We start from the raw sequence: 24,711 nt of genomic DNA, 5'->3' as shown, positions 1-24,711 counted from the left end.
AAGGGAAGGGAAGGGAAGGGAAGGGGGGCTTTCTCCGTACATTGTTCTAAGCATCTCCTCCTTCCCAGGCGAGAAAGCCCACCCAGCGAGTTTGAGCCTACAGCTGTACCAAGCGCACGGTGCGGTGCCATGCGGGGACAGCCTGCAAGGCTGCACAAGCGGAGAGAAATTTACACTTTCTTCTCTGCTCTGCTTAACTGTCACTGCTACCGATGGAAAGGAAACCCTGTGCGCTACTCTGGAAGCGTGGAAGAGTTCTCAGTAAAGATGTTAAATATTTTACAGGCGTTTCCCCCTGCGCAGGTCTCTGTGGGTCCCAGCAGTGCGCACACATGCACGGCGTGCCCCTCGGGGCTGCCCACGGCCCCCCGGCCACCTCCTGTCCCTCCGCCTCAGCAGACTTGGGGAACAGCCATGACTCATCTCGCAGCCATTCTGAACCGGGGAGAGAACCTCTCAAGAATTTGAACCCGCTGCTCTTTGTGGATATCTTACGAGTTTTTTTTATTTCTACTTTTCAACTTTACATCTTAGCAAGTAATTTATCTACACGTTCCTGTTGGCTGAACATTACAAAAGGAAAGACCACCAGCGTGACTCCACACTTCCCACCAACTCCACGGCAGATCCCAGCCTATGAAAAATGGATTCATTTCAATGACAGCCAGTCCCGGCCCCTCTGTGCAGGGGACTGCCACAGCTTGGATGCTTGTGCCATGTAACAAAAGTTTTTATTTCAGGATTTCCAACCCCAGAGATGTTTTGCTCGTGCCACATCTGCCAGAACCGTATGCACATTACTTTGACCCACAGGCAACAGGCTTACCCAGCCTTCTCTGGCAGCGAGAAGACGTCAAAACAGTAGGAAAGAAGTAGCAGAACTGGCACCAGTCACTTCAGCACCAACCTCAAAACCTATGAGCATCTTAAGCATTAAAAATTTAGCACTGGGAGCAGCACCCAGCACCTGTGCTGTCCTCCCCTCCCCTCCACTCTTACTCTTACCCCAGAGAGAAGGCAGGCTGGTACGTGGGCTGCCTCAGCCACACCGCTAGGAATTACAGAGCAGAGTGGAGGCCAGAGCGCTGCTCCAAACACAATGGGAATCCTGCAGGGAGAAGAAAAAAAAAAAAAAAAAAAAAAAGTCATTTTTCCCAGGAAGCTACAGAAAAGGCTGGAGCAATCTACCACACAGTAGACGTAAAGATTTTAAGGACCATATATATTGACTAGCCAAGTCAAGAGAAAAAGCAAAAGTGGGAAGCAATGAGAAATATAGGAGCCTCATCAAAACATGCTGCAATAATGATAAATTTAGAAACGCTGCCTGCCTACATGAAGTTTGCCAGAGCTCTTTGAAAGAGGCTGACACTAGAATTAGGCACTGTTTGTGTAACGGTCTCACTTTTGGCCTGTACAAGAGGTAGTGTTTTCCCACTCCTAGTTGATACTCCACAAAATTTTATGCTGTGCAGTTGTGTTTGAATGAGAGGGGCAAGTGTCATGCTGTAGCAACGAGCTGCCTGCCAGGATCTGCTGCGCCTGTTCAGTGTTGCTCCTTTCCAGGAGGCTGTTTCCTATATTGTAGAGGCCCAGATCCTCAACGACATCCAAATGACTCACACTCACTGAAATCAATGAAAGCTAGAAAGCAAAATACTTTCAAAGAGCAGGGATTCAGTTTTTAAATGTTAAGTTGTTCCTGAATACATTAAAAACAAAGTCGTTGCAGTCAGTTCCCTTTATTAAGCTATCAGGTTGGTTTCTTCCGACTGTGCCATCCTCAACACGTCATCACACAAGTTTCCCAAGTCGCAGATGTTGATCAACATTTCTTTGAAGGACCCCAGAAATGCTTCATGGGATGTTTCTTTTCCCAGTTATAACTTTTTTTTTGATTTTTGCAGCTAATCAGTTTTCAGATTATTTGATGTAGACTATGTTGATTTTCCTTTAAATCAGCAAGTCATAGAAGATCCAAAGCAAATGTCTGAGTGCTTTCACAGGGCTGCCTGATAATGGCACCTTGACAAGTTTCTTATGTTTCTTACAAATTACTTTTTTCCATAAAAGCATTCTGATACCACTACCAAAACCACAAAACCACTGGTTCCTTCCCTCACCGGCCATGCCAGTTTGGATGGCGTATCAGGTCCCCATTGTCACCTACTGATTTTCTCTGTGCAGTTGGGAATCCGGCAGTGTGTCAAGATGTTAAAAATCAGTATTAACAACTCCCCGAGCAACTGAGCCAGATCCTCGATTACTTTTGCATGCTCATTTCTCACTTCTGCACAAGTAAATGTGTTTATAATGAGCAGCTGCTGGTTTATGTCCTATTTAGCACTTGGATAGAATAGCTTTCATTACTACAGTAAGATCTGAGTAGATCCGTTGCCTTTCTTTTGAATTAAGAAATTAATTGGTTTTCTATTATTTTTAGGCTATTGGCCCTGTCAAGTACCAGAACTGCACTGTTCTTCAGATCATATTTCTTCTTCTGCATATTCAATGTGTATTGTCCTTACCTGTAGGCATTTATACTTATGCCCTCCCTTAGCAGTGGCCAACAATGACAGTAAATTGACAGTAAGGAATACAATCAGCTTTTATATTTTTTTCTTTGTTTTTATAATATACAGAGGGGCGGCAGCACAAGAGAATGCTAACTTCCTTTCGCTTCTTTGTCACTCACGAAGGGAAGAACAGCATTACTACGACTGCAGAGCCTCTTTGAGAAGGGACTACATGAAGAGACAGGCTGAAACTACCTGGAAACAAAATAGCTTCCATGGGGAAGGTACTGCCACATGCTTAGAGCTGCCTGCTGGCTCAGGCTGGGAGCTGAAAGAAGTCCAGAACTGCAAGGAAATTAAGTTTTCTGATTCTCCTATGTACAGCCAAGAAGAGCTTATTCATTCCTGAAAAGCAGAGTTGCAGTAACATACTGTACACTGTCTCCCAACGGAACAAGCCAAACTCCTGAATTTTGGGCAGCTGGAAAGTAGCGATATGAGACTATTTGCACTTCTCAGACTTAGCAACTGAGCTCATGTAGTAAACTCTAGAAAGACTGGGTAAAATAAACCCTGAAATGCTTCCTTCAAAAAGATGAAAGCAAAGTACATAAAAACTTCACACTTGAGTCCTACCATGAAACTTACCCTTCTCTTTGCTGATACCGCATGAGCGACAGTCTGCTTGGGCGCGTCAGTGATGCCACTGTAAACACAAAACAGACTCATATAATATAATGACCGTAACCAAAATCAGCCAGCCACCCTGGTAAGAGCAAGATAACAGGAAAAATCATACCTATGTACTGAGGCTTCCGTGTGGAGGACTGAAAATGATCATCAGTTTGTCTAGCACAGAATCTGGAAGAATTAATGGGTTTTTAAATAGAAAAATGATTTCTGTCTTTAAGAAAGAGATTACTTTTTCTCAGTTTTGGAGCTCTTCTCTGTCGTGAAACTTTTCTTTCACACCAGATCGAATCATCTGATATACGCAAAATTATACTTAAGGGATGCATATTTTGCAAAGGAACATCCAACTGAGTATTGCATTAGCACACATATGTAACGCTGTTAAACAGGACACTTAAAATGATGTGTTCTGACTTGTACGTAATCCCATTCCCACAAATACTGCCTTAATCTCCTCAAAAGCAGTGAAAGGCACTTGTGTTAGTCTAAGAGAAGGGATAGAGGCAGGGTTACTTGAGGTCCTTTGGAATCACTAGCAAATCCTTCAACGTTAAAGATAGGTACATATAAATAAAAATCCCTGTGTGTGTACATACGCGCAATTATTTCTCTCACATTGTTCAACATTAAATATTTGTTAGCAATTTTAAAATCAACATTGAAAAAAAAAAAAAGCAGCTAGATTTTCTGAAGAGAGTGTCCTTTAGCAAAGTTAGACATGGTAAAGTCTGCTGGAAATGCTCATGGCTAACAACTTAATGAAGGACATTCCTCTGTGTCAAAGACCGAAGCCTTTTCACAAACTGTTCAATTCCAGCATAGGAGTTCAACTTTTACCTAGACTTAAGGAAAACAACGTAAGTCAAGGTAAGATTTGGGCTCACAGGGAAATGCAAACCATATCCCCAACACTGTTTAAATCCTGCCATTTGCACTTAGCTCAGGAACGAGAGAAGGATTTTCAGCAGAAGTAGATTTCAGTAGTCGAGAAATAGATTTCAGTAGTCGAGAGCTGGACTACTGTCCATAAAAGGCACTGCCCAAACAGACTGTGGATTCATTTCTCTAAATGCTATTCAGCATGACAGACTATGAGATGGAGTTCAATCTAAATTTAAGCACTCTCTGTAGACTATTAATAGAAGAAAAACTGGTAGCATGAATCATCATGTGGGAACTGCACAGCAAACAGCTCTTTCTGTAACAGTAATATAGAGAAGTTACCTTTCTATAATAAATGAAATGCTGGAGTTGCAAGGCCCAGCAGAAGTCAGATGATTCTTCTTCACTTACACTATTCTCATTTTATTCTAAGGAGCAATGAGAGGCCAACCCTTATTTAACTTGACAAAATACACATTGTGTATAACCAAGCTCTGACACCACACAAATTGGAAACAAAAAGTAGCTACTGACCCTGCTCCCCACCACTGCCTGCTAGGGAATAGTGTGTGCTGGAAATGTTGGTGCAAAATGATGGAACTTCATAGGTTTATAAAGTTAAGTTAGTGTTTTAGCACCCTGTTCCAATGCCTGTACAATGTCTGTACCTCTGGCCCAGACGAACACTGCAGCATGCCTTCCCTTTACGTTTCTTTTCTGCTGGGACAATAGTCCAGCTATATTATTTTGTTAGACCAGCCATTCTGGGGAAAGATTTTTCAGAAGGACCGCACCTAACGGCTCCTGAACTGCAAAACTGCCGCTGTTCAGCACCCCTGAGGATCATACTCTCCAATGCCGTGATTTTCTTTTTCAAGAGGTAGCACTGGTTTTGTGCACCGCAGGCTTTACCCTGGGCTCTGCTCCATCGCAGCCGATGGACTCTGAATGTGGCCCCGCAGAGACACACAGTGTTAACTCCACACGCTGGCATTTCGGTGCTCTGTGGGATATTTATTTTTTAAAAATATGATATTGTCAACAGCTCAGTGAAGTTGTCTCCAGACTGTTATGTCTCCTCCTCAAGTTTCTTTCATTTTTAAGAGCTTAACTTTGTGAGGAAAGAGCCTAAAATGGTTTAAGAAAAGGAAGCATAAACAAGGGAGTGAGCTATGCACAGCACTGGAGAGAAGCACAAATATTTCCTCACACTACATAATCAATGCAAATGTCTAGCAGTAAAAATACTGTGATAAGAGACTACTGTGTTCAACCCTATTTTCATAATGAGATTAAGGAGGTTCCAAAGAACTGAAAATCCTGAAGGGCAAAGAACATTTAAGAAAAGTTGACACTGTCTTTTTCAAACTGGGCGTTTCACATACAGAAATTCAGTTCTACAAACAGAGTTCAGTTAAACCACAGTGATACAAAGGGCAATGGCCAACATAAAGATTAATAAAAACCTTAACTTGGATTAGGATTGATGGTATCTGTCCCTTATTTACTTTTATTAAAAGTCATAGACAAAATTTGTTCTAAACAAAGACTTGCATGGCAGAAGTTTCAAAAATAACTTTTCTAACAGAAATGAAGCTAATAAAACCCCATTTGATTAGGCATAAATGCTCTTCTAATCTTGAGCTGCCAGGAATACAGACACTAATTAGCTAACTTCTCCATTCAAGGTGCTGGGCTGCAGCATCAAGCAGTAATTCATAGGGAAGGTATTGGAGTTTTCCACAATACCATCACTACTTTTCGAGCAAATTGGAAGAATTCTGTACCTCACTCAACCTTAAGTATTGAAGACCAAAAAAGAAGCCACAGCAGTTTAAGAAACGAGAACAAAAATGCTAGGCCGAAGGAAAACTAGCGCTGAAAAAACCTGTAGACAAAACATGTAAGTGAGGAAACTAAGAGAGGGTGAACAATGTGAAAGGCACAGAATTCAGTGGCCTTTTTTTTTTTTTTTATAAAGTCTTAACAGTAGCTGCTGGCTGTTAATAACTTCCCATCTGGAGAAGGCAGTTAACTTCTTACGGTAAGTTAGTGTCTCCGTTTTAAAAGAATTTGGTGTGGAAATAACTTACATCTTCATGAGCCCCTCTTGTCTGTGCACTTTGTGGAACCACACACAGCTCTTGGCAACATACATGATATAATCCAAGTCTCTTCCATTGATGAAAGCAATTGTGAAACTCTTTCTGATACGAATTTTAGCTGAAAGTTCTGTAATGCTAACCTAGTTCCTATACAGAATTTAACTGCAGAATCACCATGACTCCAATAAAAGCTTTTGTGATTTAATACAATGGAATATTATATTGCTGCTGCTTCTGAGGTTTTTATTTTACTATTCCATATAGCTGCAGGTTTTCATTACAGTAAGACCTTCAAAATTATTTAACTGATTTTATTATATTCAACTTCACATTTTTAACAAAATTCTCCAGTGACAGCTTGGAAGACAACCCATGAAAAGAACCTTCGATTAGGGAATATTATTTCAGTGGATATGGGAAAAAGTTGAAGCTCTACCACTCGTGCAGACACTACTGTTTTAGCATACCTCAGGCCTGGCCTGTGTCTGGCTCACTGCTTCTGTTTTGACCTTCAGATTGCCAACTGCAAGTCACTTCTACAATGCTACAGAAAAGAACATCATCTATTTTCTGACATGAGTTTACTACACTACACTTTTAAACATTTCTTTTTAAAAGAAGTATGAAAACTGAAATCTATGCTTAAAACCAGAATATCCATCCATTTGGAGAGCAAAGAAGAGTTTTCTTACACCATTCAAATTCAGGGAGAATATTTCACCTCAAGAAAGGAGAAGTGAGGCATTTTCTTGGAGAACAACACTACTGAGAGAAAGACTTTTCTGGATTGCCGAACAGTCAGAAAACACCACACAATCTCAAAAAAATTATGTAACAAATACGTAGAATTAAAATACCTATACTAGTCTGTGCATTTAAGAACAACATTTGCAATAAATAGGAGCTCAATCCAAACCTCTGAACCCAATTTATGCTAGAGCACTTGAAATTAAGGTTCTAAACCAGCATTTGAAAACAGTTACCATCCAGGATGATTGAGACCACATCAGATTTAAGGTGTTCTAGTCTTTATTTTCACCTGGAAATTTTATTTTTAGGCATCTGCTTTAAATAATCTCTAGAACAGTTCAGAGTAAGTCCCCAATCCCTCCCCAGTCCAACTCCTTGAGAGAGAGACAGGGAGCAAGAACACACCCATGCGTTGCTTTACTTGGCTTGGGTTAAGTAACATTTTAACAATTCTAATCCTGCTATGCATTACAGAATTTGCCTAGATTGAACATATTCTCTGCAATTCCATTCTCTGTTCCTCATATTAAAGACTAGTACAATACAGGCTAAGCAGATGCCTTAAATATGTCCCTCTTATCTAGGGTATTCATCATCTTATTTAAAACACGTTGGAGGTAAATACCGCAAAGTATGCTTGTATACCAAGAGAGACATGACTTTCAAAAATCATGAAGTTATCTGCATGCAAATCATTTGCACGCACTTCTCATCCATTGCGTATAAACCTCTGCAAACTACTTCCTCTAACATTTGCTCCTGAAAAACCACGGTGCCAGAAATAGCATTAAAATACTCCCTTTTGTAGCAGTTTCACTCAAGAAAACATAAACACACATTTCGCTATTTGCAATCTTTATTCCATGAATAATTAAGAAGAAAACATGGCAACATTGGCAAATTGAACGCATACGTACTAAATACTTATACAGAATACATTATGGAGAAAGCAAATGCCCAGATCTTTAGTGGTCCTTGCAAACTAAAAGCATATTGGTCCTCCAAAATATGCTTGCTGACCTTTTAAGTTCCAACAGCTTGTGCCTTTCAAACCAGAAACAGGGTGAAATACAATTTGAACGTACTTCCAAATTTTCCTCAAACCTGTGTTTCTCAGCTCTAACCGCAAGCAAACAAAATGTCTTTTTCCTCCTTACCTTTTAAGTATATACACTAATACACCACCTTAAGTATTCAAGACACAAGCACTTCTTGAAACAAGTTCGGTTTTATTAAGAACCTGCAGGTGTACATATATGTATACACACATGTGTATATGTGTGTGTATATGCACATATATACATTTATGCAAAACCTCTCTCTATAGGTAAAATGTTCATATATGTCAATGTGTGGGTGTAAACCATTTAAAAGTGTTCTGGAAAAAAGAAAAGTGCTTGTTGTCTAGAACAAGAACTACTAAACCCATACATGTACTGTCAGGTCAATCTAACAGCTGTGTTTCAAGGGAGTATGAAACCAATACAAATCAGAAAAGCTAGATGGATGAGAAAAGCTTTTAAGAGTCACTGGTTTTTTACATCATCTTTAAAGGCCACAGAAAATGAGCTTAAAATTAGCTATTTAGGAGATACTATTACTGGCTGCAGTGTCATCTCAAACAAGGTTAGTCCTTATCCAATATAGTGCTGTGAAGTTAGACTGACATCAATAAAACTCTATTCTTTCATAAAGTCCAAAATTCATCACACTGTTCTGTCAATTCTGCCTCACACCTGAACTGAAAGCACCCTCATCCAAGAGCTGGAGGGTACCAATTAATGCCCTTCTGACTTTGATCTGGAGAGTTGTCCAATGGGATCACTGATTTATTTCATACACATTGAACAACTCTTGATCATTACTGACCTAAAGTGAACTTACAGTCTGGAGGCTAACTAGTCTATGCTTTGTTTAGTAGTGTTATACTTTCTTCCCATTAGATAACATATAGAAAAAACATTTCTGTTCAAGAAAAACCTTCAGATATGTATAAAAGTGCTACTTTAAAATAGTAAAATTGACCTTACAATACACGTAAGACAAAAGTTTCTAACAAACTGAAATGTTGTAAGTTACAAGGATTAATTACTTGAGTATGTTGTGTGTAGTTATGCCCTCTTTACTGAACTGATTCCCAAGTAATCATCCTAATTGAACATACGCAATAATTGGAAACCAGTAAAAGCCTCCAGAGAAATTTCAACAATGGAACTAAAAAAAAAAGACTCTTTCTGCCCATTTGTTGAAATAGAGTTCAGAAACGAAAATTGGCTATTCCATTATTGCAAATGCAGTCCACTGTCAAAACAAGTCAGTTCATGAACTGTGGAACCAGGACTGCCAATGGCTCCTCTGCAGCAAGAAATGTCCGCTGGGCTTCCTAACTACCATATAAATACACCAGTTACATGCAATTAAAATAACACATATATCACTAGAATGAAAATGCATGTAATACATTGATATGCTGGGGCAGAGCAGGTTTTAAGCCTTGACTTCCCCAAACTTGTTCATATTCTAGAACCCTATGCGAAATACAAAAGCCTTAGAAAAGTGCAACAAAACTAGCTTCATGACATTTTTCTTTCCATTTCCATAAATACAATCTCATAAAAATATTATTAAACAGAAGCATACTTCCCAGTGGAGTACAAATGTGCCACATTTCAGCTTTGAGTAAGTGATTTTGGCTAAACTGAAATCCCCTGAAAATAGGGGATTAAAATAAAACCAGCTTAATTGCATCAGGCTGCCGCAATATTCTGCCAAAAGTTTACCCTAGCATTTTGGATCCACAAGTCCTGCTGGAACCGACTGGAACTTTATGTGCAACTCTGTGGCAGAGGGTGGCCTAAGGGTAAGGAATATTCCAAGTAAAAGCTAATGTCAATTGGAAGGAAGTCATCTGGTATTCATTGGTTTGACTGAAGTTTCAGTGTGAAGAAATAATTCTATTATCACAGAATGAATTAATTTAAGGAGGCTAGGATAGTGGCTTGTCAAACTGAGTTCAAGGGTGTTGCATCCCAAAAACTGGCAAGCACAAATACATAAGGAAAAAAAAAGACACTCGTATCAACATCCTAACAGAAATCAGAACTCTACAAACTTTGATCTTTTAAGTTATTTAGCATTAATTATCAAAAGCATACTTGCTATATATTCCAGATGCATAACATCTTGGCTTTGACAATTACAAAGTGTACTACAACACTGATACTGAAATCAGGGAATACAACAGAAAAAGCTTAGATGAACGAAGGACTGCGAATGCTCAGCAAGCCAGACAGTAATTTAAAACCCGTCCAGCCACTCTCTTTTGAAAGCAGAAACACTATTAGAGATACCTTTCTAAATAGGGACAATTAAATATATTAAGAGATGCCTGTGAACACTTAACTCATCTAAGGAGTTGATAATTTGGGGGCAAGAACACCTGATGGACACCCTGGGGTGATGTAGGCTATATGGGAGATATGGAAGTCTTCGGAGAGTTAAGCAGCTCGCACATGTTTTGCCAATCAACACACACTAACTTGGGAAGGCATGGTGGCATGTCCAGAACTCGTGGATGACCACTACACTTTAATACCACTTCTCACCAAATAATTTCTCAAACTGGCTAATATTACTGAGTATTCATACACTAAAGCTATCTTAAAGAAAGGAATTGCAGAAATAGAGCTTGGCAGAACATAAAAATAAAACAGAAATAAATATTTACTAAGTCAAGGGATGAACCACAAACAAACCATACAGTTAAATCAGTCTGTACATGAACACTATTTTAAACCCCTCTTCCTTAGGCCACCTCAGAAAGAGTATTACTCACAATAGGCAAAAAATAGTGTAAAGGTGTACAACTGGATTCCTTCCCAGAAGTATTCTGCCCTTTAATAGCTCCTGCTTGATGCAGCCTGCAGTTAAGCTGTGACTGTATCAGTTGCAAGAGGCAAATAAGAAGTAAAGTCACCGCGTAAGTCACACGAACACAGTTTTAAAGGCTTAACGTTAGCCTATGCATAGCTTCACACCAGCCATCCAGAGGCGGCAGCTTTGGAAGATATTGTCACATATCACCTGAAAACCAGACAGCGTTCCCAAACCAGTCACAAGCAGAACACAGAAAGTAAGAAAAACACCCAGAATTTCCCCATATCTCCAGCTTCCCAAATAATCTTGTTTAAAACTAGGCTATAATAAAATTTGTATCCTGGGCCAACTGTAGAGAAATGGAGAGAATTGAGCAAAAGTAACTTTTTGGTGATGCAAAAGATGCAACAGAATCCAAATGTCTGAAGTGTTGAATCAGGGAACTGAAAAAATAGGTAAGAACTTAACGCTGAGATCATTAACAGAAATGAGATAGCAATCAGAATTTTTTGTCACAGTTACAAAATTCTTAAGGATATCCTCAGCAGTTTAAACCAGTGTACTGCATCATCAGAGCAAGGGCCAAATCAATTTCTCCTTATGCGTGTAAAAGCCAGAGTATGTCTGCTGCCAGTGATATTCATATGCGTTTACACCAGTATGTTAAAGTCAAGTTCATTTAGCTCTGGCAAATTAAGGGGCCCCTAAAGCATGATGATGGCTTTTACAGAAAAACACTAACAGTGGAAATATTTTACAAAATTGGAGACAAAAAATTTTCAGAAATCCTACACGTAACTTGAACAATATGTTTTATGCAAAACAGACAAAAATTTATCTTTTAAATCAGAATATGCTGTAATTAAAATACTATATTCTGGAAAATCTATCCACAAACACAATTTTAAAAGGGAAAATTTCACTAACAATTTTTCAGAGGCATGAGAATGAGAGCTCTTTGTGAGGGCCAGAGACTCACATCAGAGATACTAAATTAGTATTTCTATTTAAATAGACAACCAAATCAAACTGGATCACACAAAACCAACTGAAAACCAAATCAAGTGTAATCCATTCTGAAGTCACCTCACTTCTGTTATTGTTAGATACTCCACATCAAAGCCTCTCTGACAGAATTTTCCTGAACAACCAAAATTAAATTTTTCCTCCCATCTCCTCTTCTTTTACCAAAGAAACCAAACCCACAAATGTTCATTCAGTTCATTGCTAATGATCTTGCACCATGATGACAACTAGTCAAAGCAAATACACTGGTTCTAAACTGATCTCTCTTATCTATGGAACTGTTTCAGTAAACAGGATCCAGAAGATCATATCGCTGTATCTGCATCAAGATGTTTGACAGCTCCATTTTGTTGCCCACCCTACCCCTACAGCTGGCAATGAGTAACCCTGACATACTACAGCACAGGCATTTGCAAGGCACATATTAAAATGCAATAATATAAATTGATGATAAAAATATTTGTCCTTTTTTTAGTACATTCAGAAATATTTTCTGGATTAAAAAGAAAGTAAACCAGCGTAAACTTGCACTTTATATGCACAAATAAACAGGCTGTTTCAGGTTTAACTATGAGTAGGAACCAAACAGAACAGTATCATGCACATCCAGAAGGGCTACAGCTATTCTTCCTCTTGAAAAACCGAATGCAGCTTGAACCTTCAGAGAAAACATGTTGCAGAGTGCAGCAGGGCATTATGTTTGTTTTAGATCTTCCATTGCTTCATTACTTCCACTTGGACAGCTGTGCAGCATCTTATATGTAAAGGCTCAGGTATATCATTATTTAAAAAACCCCTCTTCATGAAGGCCAATATTCCTTTACAGGTATGAATTCAGCAGAGGTTTATCAGACAGATCACACCAAGTAGTTTACAGAGCTCTGAAGTTCAAAACAAGATCATTTTTATAATTACTAATAACTTTTCTCTCTCTCTGAAAACTAGCGGCTCATCTTTTTAACAGAAAGTATATGGAAAATGTGATTTCCCCTTTCACAAATGGTTATACTATTAGTGTTATTTCAGTTAAGGACTAATACAACATTCCAGGTAAATGAAGTTGACCATTGGATAGAAAAAAAAAAAAAATCAGCTTAAAGCTCAAATTACCTTAACAAAACAGGTCATGAGTAAATTTAGACCAAGAAATGCCATCCTTTTCATTAGAAAAATATTTTCTTAAAATCTAAGGCAATGAATAAGACAATCATAGATAAGGATGTCTGTTCAGAGGATGAATAGAAGTGTTTTTAAACACAAATTGCCAAAATCTGGAATTTAGTAGTAAGAGATGGAATGTAAGACAGCAATAATGTGTATTTCCAATAAGACTATTCTTATTGAAACTTATTTGAAGAAATGAACAAAATTTTTTGAAGAAATATACCGGAGAGGAAATTGTATTTCAGACTTTTATTTAGAATCTGTTAATGAAGGTTTTTCACTTGAAGCCTCTCTTGCACGAATTGTCTTTAGATTATGTTGGCTCTTCAAATGCACCAATTAATAATCTGAGGGTATCTAGCTACTTCTAGGGTTCTGAAGAACTGTAAGAATGTATGAGACACTGCTGCTCTGAAAACTTCTCCAAAGGCCCTCAGCATGGCTTAAGTAGTTATTTTGCAAATTTTCATAATCCTCACAGGCACGTATCAGTGTAAGTGCATATTTTTATACAATGCTAGCTCCTAGAGACATGCTGAATTATTACTCTTCACATGGGCTATGTTCTTCAGGTGATAGGTGTTTGGATTTGGCATTAATTTTGAGTTAAATCTGTGCTTTTATACCAAGATGAAGTTTCACAGATGCCAAGCAGAGTTGCATTCACTGGGTTAACATCTATGACATTCAAACTGTCCTTAACAGTCATAAGAGCACCATAGGAATGGCAGATTCATTTTCTTTATAACAGGGTTACTGTGTTGAAAAAGCATGTGCTTATAAATAGCAGTTGTTACAGAACTCACTTCTAAAGCAGGCTTCTGCTTAATATTAATGAGATGTTCAACTGTGGCTTAACTGCTGACAAGTATTCAGAAAAGTAAGAGGCAGAAGCAATGACAGAATGAAGCCTTCCCTTGATTTGACAAACAAGATTACAACAAATAGCTTATGACAAATGGATATATGAAATTGTTCTGAGCCATTAACATTCTGCACAAGGCCCTGAAGTGCCAGGATGTATCAATTCAATGATCACTAAGGCACTTACTTGAACTCTTTTGCCCAAGAGCTGTTACATGAATTCAGGTACATTTTAGGAAAACAGAAGTTGAGCAGACTAAAGTTTCTCAATTCCTTCCCTGTGACAGCGAGTCATTTCCACGCAATATTCAAGACTACTAGGTGTATACACATTACATCAGTTCCTCCATAGTTCTTGACAAAAATGTCTCACCTCTGTCAGTCAGATGAGGATGTGCAAGATCAATGAAAAACACACAGAAAACATGGCGAAGCTGGAGTTTGAGACAAACTACTTCATTATTACATCTTCTGGAAAATACCTTCTTTGCAGAGGAAATGCTATCCCAGTTCCAAAATTCTACCACAGAAATCCATGATGGATGCTTGTATTGCTGTAGAGTAAAGCCTGGGGTAGCTGTGCATGCTATACAGGCAAAGGAGGAAGAGGGGAAAGAACAAGCCATACAAGGGTTGATTATTGATTCATTTCTGTTATAATGGAAGCACAGGGAGTTTGAACAGATTCCTCAAAGTATAGCGTACCCTGAAAACCAGGAGCTGTATGTGCTAGACTTTACAATCCGTAAGATAAAGTTGGAAGCCACATCACTGTGACAGAGGTAGGCTTATAATGAAGCTTTAGAACGAAGAGTTCTTCTGTGCCAAATTTTTCGAGGTATCGAGAGTGCTTTTCGACTCAATTTGTCATTATGGAACAAAAGCTTGTTTTCCTAGAATATTGTGCACATTTTAAAGTAGGGAAAATAGCTGTAAAGGCAGTAACTAAATTACCATTAAGAACTCTACTGTACTGCAGTGCCATATGCTGTGGGTAGAATACTCAGACTCTGTGGTAACAGGATGCTACAGAAAGTTCAGTAATATGATGCCATGTTGTCCTTTTCCTTCTCAAAGCTTTATCTGTACATTCAGTCTCCTATATGCTAGAGGATCCATTCAACTCACTCTCCTAGGAAAGAAAGCTTCAGGAAGTCTGGCTGGAAAGGTAGCACATAAGTAGTCCACACTCTTTAAGGCTACATAATTAATCTGAATAGCTTAATAACTTGGGTTATTCCAAGCACTGTGGCAACAAGCTCTTGCTTTTAAACAGTTGTTTCCAGGCTTGGTAGCTGAAGCAATTCGAGGCAATCCAGGATAGTGTCACTGAAGTTTGAAGGGACTCAAATGATGCCAGTTTTCAGTGAAATGGGGAGTAGTATTTCAGTAAGATTTCCATCTGGTAGCTCATGTTGGTTCTATCCCATTGATCTGTTGAATAATTAGGTTTCAGGTTTCAAAGTATTTGTAAATTGCTGTAACATACAGCATGACATTCTGCCAGTCTGGACGCTCAGTTCGCACCATTTCATTGATGTCCTGTCACAGAAAACAGATTGGTCAAAATCAGGAATGATAACTTTGTAAGTAATGTGGTCGTGTTTTTACAAATTCCTGGGAATGGTAAATCTGCAAAGTTTCCACAACATAAAGCATCGATGAAGAAAGCTCTGTTTTCTTCCATATATCTTTGTATTACTTACAAAATGTAAACAGCTATGAATAGCATACCTATAGACAGTTATTTTGTTGATTTAAGATTGAAATGTCTAATGCTGTACATGCTTGAGTTGTCCCCCACTTATTACAATTAGTAAACAGAAGTCAAGACTTTAGTGTTCACATACCCCTACACCAGCCTCGCAATTCAATACAATCTACCTAGGAACTGTGAGTCACAGAATCAAGGCCCAGATATTAATTGAAGCTAAAGTTCAAAATTCATATCAGGGTAAGAGTCAAGCACCAATAAAGAACCAAATCCCATTTTACAGTAGACTACTGAACTTTAGATTACTTTATACCTATTTTTGAGTAAAGAGGCAAGGAAGAGGGAAGTTTACTACCAATTTGGGTCTATCCAAGACACAAAGCGATCAGTTCGTGCCTAACTCATAGGCCAGTTCACACGTGTTTCGTAGTAACAGTATACCGGATTGGCAGTGAATAAGCAGGGTAAACAAAGCCTGATCTACCCTTTTCAGCACATGTACAAAGGAAAACAAAGTGATGTAGTTGCTAATAATTTCTCTTTACTGTAAGGGTCTATTTTGTAAACTTTGGGTCCAGGAACCTCCAGAACTCAAAAAAGACAAGGTAATTTTTAAATTTTCCACATGAAAATAGTTGAACACTTTCTTGTTCAGAGAACAAATAACTTCCCTTACATTACCACTATTTACATACAGTAGTTTTCACACCCTTTTTCACCCTCCACCCATGTAATATGGACAAGGAAAAAATCCACTAACATACACATCGTACACACTGCATATGTAGGTATGTAAATAAATACTAAATCCTTAAGAAGGATACAATTCACACTTAGAAGACTTCATTCCATTCAATTTGCCTTTTTATAGTATCTGTAATTAAGTATATTACAAAAAGAAAGGATAGATAGTAACCATTTAGACTAAAGCTGAATTATGTAATAATTACTGCAGCTATTTTTCACAATCTCGTTCTTACATCAGCACTCGGTAAGAAACTTCCATGTTTCAAAACACTGACAAAGTCGAAGTAGGAAAGCCCAACAGTTGCACTGCCATTGTCAGCAAATACAATGCTGGGGGCGGGGGTAAAAGTGCTGATAAGGACCAAGGAAAGTGTTATTTTTAAAAACGTCTGACTTTGTTGTATTATTAGTTGCTAACTATGGCAGCTTTGTTAGAATTTAGGCTACAGAAATATCACTTAAGTATCATTTCTGATACTGGCAATTCTAGCTGAATTTTTGTAACTATTCACAAGTGCTTGAGATACTCCCAATTCCATACCTTCAGAAATCTTCCTTTTCCAGTAAATACTATACTATTGAAAACTAATTTTTTAAGCTAAAACTTGTATTAAAAAGCTTATTATAAACAATAATTGAAAAAAAAACTTACAGCTATTTACAAAGATGATAAATTAAAAGTCTAAACTTAAGAGGTAAATCTTGACTCTCATATTACACTGAGCAAAAGAACAAATTACATAGCTTGATTTGTACCTCCAGAATTTCAAAAAACCTAAATAATTTGAAAGTAGGGCAGAGACAGGAGAAAATTAATGAATTCTTAAAGATTGTATCACGTAAGTGTTTCTCAAATTATTTTCAAACAAATCCACTGCCTCTATTATTATTTCTTATAATATTAAGAGATGAGTTTTGGTGAATCTTCCTTTTACAGTTTAAGAGTTTATCTGCTACAGGCTATCATGCTGTTGCCATCGCTGCAGCTGCTGGACTACAAATCTCTATCTCAGTCACTATTTAATGCAAAAAATATATAAGCTTAAGTTGTTGATGACAGTGGGTTTATTAAACAAAGCCACTGAGGTAGGAAGTATCTTTCATGTTTTTCAGTCAGGTATGATACAGGGGCAATAACCTCTAGCTGAACCCATCTGCTGCTATTTTTAAGTACAAAGCATCAAAATCTTTCAAAAGTACAAAATAGAATAATTTTATTTTTATAAATGGGTCATAATTCATTCAGTATGCATTTAAAACTTACCAGAGTAGATTTGATTCCAACACTTTCAGCTGCCTGAAAAGCCAAAGTGAAATTTCTTCTCTGCATGAGATATAAAAACATGTTAGAAATCAAAGAAATACTACTTCAAACATAATAAAGTGGTGTTAAGAATGCTTATAGTAATGCTGCTACTTTTGCTTGAAATGAGGTCTATAATTTGACCATAGTGATTTAAAAAGAGCCACAGGAATGAACATGTCCTAATATCATCCAAAAATTTATGGAAATTTTTTATTAATTCCTCATTCAAAGATAACGCTGAAAAATCATTGTCAGTGAAGAATGACTGAGTTATAAAATGCTACAGAATAGATTATTCTTTTAAAAGCATAAATAAAGACCAAAATCTATTCATGTGTTAATGAAATATTCTTATTTTTTTTTAGGATGTATTATCATTAATAATACATCTCTAGATAACACACTGGTAGGTATTAACTGTAGCACACTAGAATACATACAGATGAGTCTGTAGTCTTGAAATCTTCTAGTTTACCTTTATTTGATACATATAACTTGAGAAGAGTATCACAGTCACATATCAGCATGAGAAAGTAGGATGAAACAACATCCTTGTGATATTGAAAGAGATGAACAAAACATGTCAAGATACAAATTTGATGGATTTAAAATCTTTAAGCTTAAACACTCCTTGCTTCCAAAACCAGAAATGAGAACACTTCCCAACTGTTTGGGAATACAAATAAATACAATGCCTGAGTTAAATCTATGAACTTCTGTTATTTTTTTTTTCTTATATCTGTTCCAAAATTCTGTTTAACCCAATGATCTCATAATATTAAAAGGTTATAATAAGAATAGCAGCAAGGTAGTTTGAAGTGTTTCAATTATGATACCTAGTAATATTCGGTTTTTTAGAACTCAAATATGTTCATTCTTCTTAATTAACTCATATTAATGATATAGACTCACAGTCCCAGCAATGGGATTTTTAATGTCTTACCTTGTCCTGGCTGTTTAGCTCTTGATAGGGAATATGGGCTGGGAGGTAAGTATGGAGGACTGCACAGAAAGCCAAGCCATCATTCCAGCTACTGCTGAAGTTTGTTATGTCGATATTCTTGAATAGAAAAAAACCACAATATTATAATAAAATCTAACAAGTACTAGTTCTACCAATGCACCAATACTTGTGGGTTTTTTGTGTTGGTGGGTTTTTGTTTGTTTGTTGCATGGTGGTTGGATTTTTTTTTTTAATACCTTTGAAGAAATCAGCAGAGAAAGTGAACAGCCTAATACTAAAGTTCTGTGGTAAGAAACAAAAACGCAGTACTACAGAGAACAACAAAAAAATTTAGTGGTAAGAAAGTCAGTTATGTTATATATTAATTCCAAGTAGTATTAAGCTCCCCCTCCCCCAGAAAGTTTAAAAGGGTGAGTGTGGGGGGGGTGTGTGTGTGTGTTGAAAGGTGTAAAATGTTGGGCTAGACAGGGTAAGAGAATAGATTTGGTACAACTGTACATGCCAAGATAGAAAAGCAAATGAGTCAGACATGTATACCTAAAATCCCTGAAACAGACAACATGCTAGTATCTGTTAATGTAAGGTTTTACCTTTCTGCTTCTACTGCATTAATATCCAGACAAAATTTCTAATTGATAAGGACAAGTATTTTCTCTGCTACACAAACCATTTCTATACAAAAACTTATGAGAACAAGATCACAAACAAAAATTAAGTTTCATTTGGAAATAAAGATGTTTCAACAGATTTAACACTGACAGTGGCAGGGAATCATTATATTTGGGATTCAAACGGAAATTGAAAACTGCAGTCTTGCACTCTTGATCTTTTAGTGCCAGTAAGAAACCCAGGGGCACTGGTAAACACATCTCCTGAGACTGTGTATATCATTGTAAAAAGAGTCAGCCCAGTCCAAAAGAGTTATGAACAAGATGCCTCAGTGACCTTTTAAATTACTGTATACTGGGCTGTTAGCAGTCAAACAATGGTAAAGAGGCTAAGTGGATAGCAGTCAGTTTAAACTTTAATTAAGAAACAACCAGCAGCAACAACCCACAGTTTACCTTTTAGACCTCTATGGAGAAATACAAATATGCTTTAATATCTAACTCACTTAACTGGGCTTAAGCAGAAGCTAACCAGCTCCCCTACTTAGTTTTTAAAATTTTAATGTAGCAGGAACTATAATCTCCAGTCACAGATCTGCAGAAACACAATTACACAAGTCAACATTACACAATTACAAAAGTCATGTCCAGAAAAGACTGGACGTGGCACTTAGTGCCATGGTCTAGCTGACATGGTGGTGTTAGGGCAAAGGTTGGCCTCTGTGATCCCAGAGGTCTCTTCCAACCAAACCGATTCTGTGATTTTACATGACAGCAATTTAATAGTCATCACCTGTCTTTGACAAGACACTAAAACTTGTCATTCTTAATGCAGAATCAGTGTTACTGACTCTGCCATGTAGGCTGAGAACGAAGGCAGCTATATTTCTTGTCAAACCAATGATTTAGATTACAAACGGAAAACAACTGCAATCCCCTCCAACAGAGGAAAAAAACAAAACTAAAGGCAATTTCTAGAAGAATGTGAGGGAAATCTCCATTTCCTGCTCAGCTTTAGCACTTTTTATACAAAGTCCACCAAATGCAGGTTCAAACTCTGGTGACGTCAGCGTACGTGCTCAGGCTCACAATGCCCAAGGCACTGGTCTGAGCCTCGCCTGCCGTCCTGCTGCCTGCCTGCAAACGGAAATGTCATTGTTGGAGACCCCCAGTCTGTGGGAACATGTTCTTCACACAGCTTCCTCAAGCCACAGGGGTGGGAAAATTTAAAAGCAAAAGGAAAAAAAATAAAATAAAAATGAAGCTTTCCCTCCTTTCCCCTCAAGAGAGACAGGAAATTGGATTTAAATTAATGCTTAGTTAAAACTTTTTCAATGTTACTTAAATTAGGCAAACAAATGCAACACACAGTACAAGGCTTTAAGGAAAAAAGGGAAAAAATATCAGATTGCTAAAGCCAATAAATTCCTACTTGTGTCTGTTTACAAAATTACTTTTTGAAAAGTTCTTTCCCCCTACCCTGTAACCAGTAACGCCTCGGATCACATCTGTATCAACAAGATGGATAAAGGTAAGGAGAGGGGCTTTTTCTTGTCACAGTCATCTGTGGCAAGCTGGTTATAAAAATGAAGTGTGAATGATCATATTTCCTTTGCTACACAATCTACTGAGGGAGAAAAACGCAGTCCTGGTTTTCACCCCCTGGCTGAAATGTTCTCCCTCCTTCCCCAGGATGGCCAAGTGATGTGGGAAGGGGAGGAGAAAGATGTACATTGGCATTGTCACAGATCTGCTCAGACATACATGCATGCATTGAGCCAAACTATTAAAAAAAAAATAAAATCATACTAGTTAAAGCTACTGAAGAGTGTTAGCAAATTTTTAAGTCTCATGACTACAAAGATAGATATGACATTCCTTATTAAAGTAAGGAGGAATGCTGAAGCACTGCTGAATCTGATTAACGGTTTCTAACACCCCAATTTGCAATCTAGTGACTTAATGCTGTATATAGTTCTAAAAAGTACCTGTTGAATTGGTATTACTGCAGAATATACTCTATTTACCATAGACCAGGAGTCCATTAGAGCCAGTCACCAGTCACTGTACAAATAAAGTAAAGTTCAATAGTACCTTGTCTCACAGAGCTTACAATGTCTATTTTCTCTTCCAGGTTGCTTCGTACATTTCAGAGGAAGCACAGCAATATTTATTTGAAAATTTAAGAGTTTGAGTCTAAACACCAGCATCACTGAAGCACAGATGAGATCTCAGTACTGAAAGAGGGATGGAAGGGTACACAGCCTTCACAGCGAGAACAATAGCTTATATTGGAAATGAGGGAGCACAGAGAAAGGAGAAGCAATGCAATACTGTTACAGCAATGAGCTGGAATAGTGATCTTTGCAACAGTCAGGATGGACATCAACAGGCATGAACACACGCATCAAAATTAGAAAATAGGATGCCGCAGTGATGTGTATGAGATCATCAGAACCTACACCTGAGGTTTGACCCTGTGGATGAAGAAGGAAGACTTGTGCTCAGAATATAGGAAGAAAGAAATTGCAAGGTACCAAAACAGTCTGGATGCACCAGAAAACAGACCTATAGAACAACTGGAGCTGAAGACAGAACTCCTCACATGATTTAAAAACCAGGAGGAGTGCTCATGTCCAAAATCTAGAGACATTTTTCATAGTTTTATAAGTATATTCCCTCACCCCAACATATGAGCAAGAAAACCAGGATAAAGTCGTGTTGAAAATGATAAATGAAACTGAAACAAGAGAAATTCATCTTCCCTTAAACTTTATAGTTGTATAAACTAAAAATTTCACTTTAAATATTAGTAGCATCCATAGAATGATGAATTTTGAATATAAACATTGGAACAAAGGGCCACTTAAAAAAAAAGTTCACCTACAAGTTTTGTTGGTTCTCAAAAAGAACTTGGAATACCCTATTTTTCTAAATCTTCTTGTAGAGTCCAGCTTTTATTATTAAGACAACAAGCAGAAAACAAACCCATCATCTAAGAATCTTAATGTATCCAGAGAAGCCGAGTTAAATACAACGGAAGGAAACAATTAAAAGGGACTGGTTTCTGTTTCCAATTGCTCTGAGCATTATGAATTATTATTACCTCTCAGACTAAAAATGTACAATATTGCTCAGACACTAAAAAACAAATCTAGAAACTGGACAGATTGTCCTTTAAACTGAAAATTTAATTTTTAATGTAGGGCTTTGAGCACATGACTGGCACATTTAAATACTGCACAATTTTATTTCCCAAATGCTTTTAACTACTTGTGGTTTTTTGAAAAAACTTGGTCAGTATAATGAAATCAATCTTGCATTAAGCTCTTATTTCTCAAAGAATTGACGGTAAACAGAACATCAGCCTAAAATCTCTGACATAATTTCTTCTTTGTTACTGCTCTTATTAAGTAATTGGCTCTATTAAGAGAATTTTGCTGGAATCTAATCTGGAATTTTTCTTCAAGCCATTTCAAACCACAAAGTATTAAAGCAAATAAGGACATACTTTCAGATAAATTGTCAAATGAGGAATAAGCCTTTCTAGAGATAGGTGAACTAGAAGGAGATTTATCAGTCCTTGTCTATTAATGTTTAATACTTAGGATGGAAGTGAAGTCACCTCTATTATTTGGGAGAGATTTTTTTTAAAAGAAGGCAACTCTAACAAAAGGAGTTAAGCAACAGGCTGCTGTTGTAAAAAAGATCTCTGGAAGACACTTTCCAACGAGAAAAAACAGAGTTAAAAATTTGTAAGACTTTTCCAGAGACAGAGCACAAGAATATAACATTTTACATAATCAGACAGACCAAATTCTATAGTCCATTCTACAGCCACGACAAAGAGGGGAAAAAACGATAGTAGGGGAACACCCTGGTGGATCCACAACCAAAACCCATTTCAAGCATGACTCAAGCTCCTATTAAACTGCAAAGTGTAGAGTAGGAGCAGTCACCACAAAATAATTATTCCCTTGCACTCACATAGAAAAAAAAGAGTAAGAAGATTTTTCCTGAAACAAGGTTGAAATATAACAGGAACAAAACAATCCATCCGCTTAGGGTGAAATACAATAGCGGTTAAACAGTAAGTGAACTGGAATTGAACATGAATCAGAAGTGCACCCTTGCAGTAAAGAAGGCCAACTGTACCCTGAGCTGTATCACCAAGAATCGCCAGCAGATTGAGGGATGGGATTCTTAGACCCTACTGGGCCCTTGTCAGTCTGTGCCTGGAATACTGTATAGAGCTTTGGTCCTCCCAGTTCAAAATAGTCATTGAAGAATAAAAATGGGTCCAGCAGAGAGTTACCAAGATGATTAGATGGTTAGAGAATTTGACAGGTGAAGAAAGGCTGAAGGAATTTGGTTTATTCAGCCTAAAGAAAATTCAGGAGAGATGTAATCAGAGTCTTCCCATGCCTAAAAGGCAGTTATACAGAAGATGGAAGTACTTTCTTCACAAGGACACATGGTGACAGGGCAAGATGCAACAGGCACAATTTCTATCCAGGGAAATTCTGTCTGGATAGAAGAAAAAAAAAGTCTTCACCATGAAATAATTAAGCACTGGAATACGTTGTCCAAAGAAGTGGAGGACTACCCCTCACTAGAAACATTCTAGACTGCTTAGCAGGGCTCTGCATAACATCAATCTAAGGTCTCTCCCAACCTATGACTTTTCTAGAATTCACAATTTTAAAGTGTTTCTAACCATTGTGGTGCTAATTTTGAATCACAGAATTGATTTGGTTGCAAGAGACCTCTGGGATCATCCAGTCCAACCTTTGTCTCCTATTGCTTTTTGCAATAATTCTAAATTAACTGAGAGTCTTCTATAGTCGGTGAAAATACCTTTTTTTTAAAAAGCAAGAAACAGTTATTAACTATTATAACCCAGTAATTCAACTTGCTCCCCACATTCCCAAAGCTTCACAGCTAAAAAAACCCCACAAACGCAAAAAATCCCCCAACTATAGAAAACATTGTTTCCAACTTCTAGTTACAAACTAAGAACAAAGTAATTTTAACTGTCTCTTCAGCAGACTTATCCACAGCTGTCTTCAATCTCCCTGAACTACGTATATTACAATTTGAGCTGAGGGGCATAACTGCATAGCAGCTATTTCTCCATCCCTTGCTCTGCACAAGGAGGAGAGGTTCCCACATCCTAACTCAGTTTGACTCACAAATGAGTTAGAACATGGAGAAAATAAAAACATGTGTCTATGTCTCTGTTGTATTAGTTAATGAAATAAGTGGGCTGAGAAAGCAAAAGCATTAATATGATTCTGTACTATAATATATTAAACCATTAAAACAAGATTTGAGGTTTAAGTGAACAGACCTTGGCAGGCTTCTTCCCATGGCAGAAAATTACTATTAAAAAGTTTTTAAAAGCTTTTAAAGACACATACACATACAAAAGAAAAGAGTATCCATTAAAAAAATTAGAAAGGTAAACTACAAAATAACTGTGATCCACACTCCATC

The 24,711-nt window shown here is 37.6% G+C and overlaps 1 protein-coding gene across 5 annotated transcripts in view; it reads right to left on the bottom strand.

The window, feature by feature from the left end:
- Positions 1-14,855: 14,855 nt before the first annotated feature.
- Positions 14,856-24,711, bottom strand: part of SPECC1L (sperm antigen with calponin homology and coiled-coil domains 1-like) — a 50,192-nt gene continuing 40,336 nt past the window's right edge. For 4 of the 5 annotated variants that reach the window (XM_009700702.1, XM_009700699.1, XM_009700698.1 and 1 more), the window contains exons 13-15: positions 18,587-18,703; positions 17,602-17,661; positions 14,856-15,418 (exon numbers count right to left, since the gene is read on the bottom strand). In XM_009700702.1, coding sequence (XP_009699004.1) covers positions 15,329-15,418; positions 17,602-17,661; positions 18,587-18,703 — 267 coding nt within the window. In that variant the 3' untranslated portion in view covers positions 14,856-15,328. The remainder of the gene's footprint in view (positions 15,419-17,601; positions 17,662-18,586; positions 18,704-24,711) is intronic. The other variant, XM_009700701.1, reaches the window with a different exon arrangement.

Source organism: Cariama cristata, unplaced genomic scaffold (assembly GCF_000690535.1).
Source record: "Cariama cristata isolate BGI_N322 unplaced genomic scaffold, ASM69053v1 scaffold1365, whole genome shotgun sequence".
In the NCBI taxonomy this organism is placed as follows: Eukaryota; Metazoa; Chordata; class Aves; order Cariamiformes; family Cariamidae; genus Cariama; species Cariama cristata.
The sequence above is the reverse complement of the archived record's forward strand: the minus strand, read 5'-3'. Positions and strand labels throughout refer to the sequence as shown.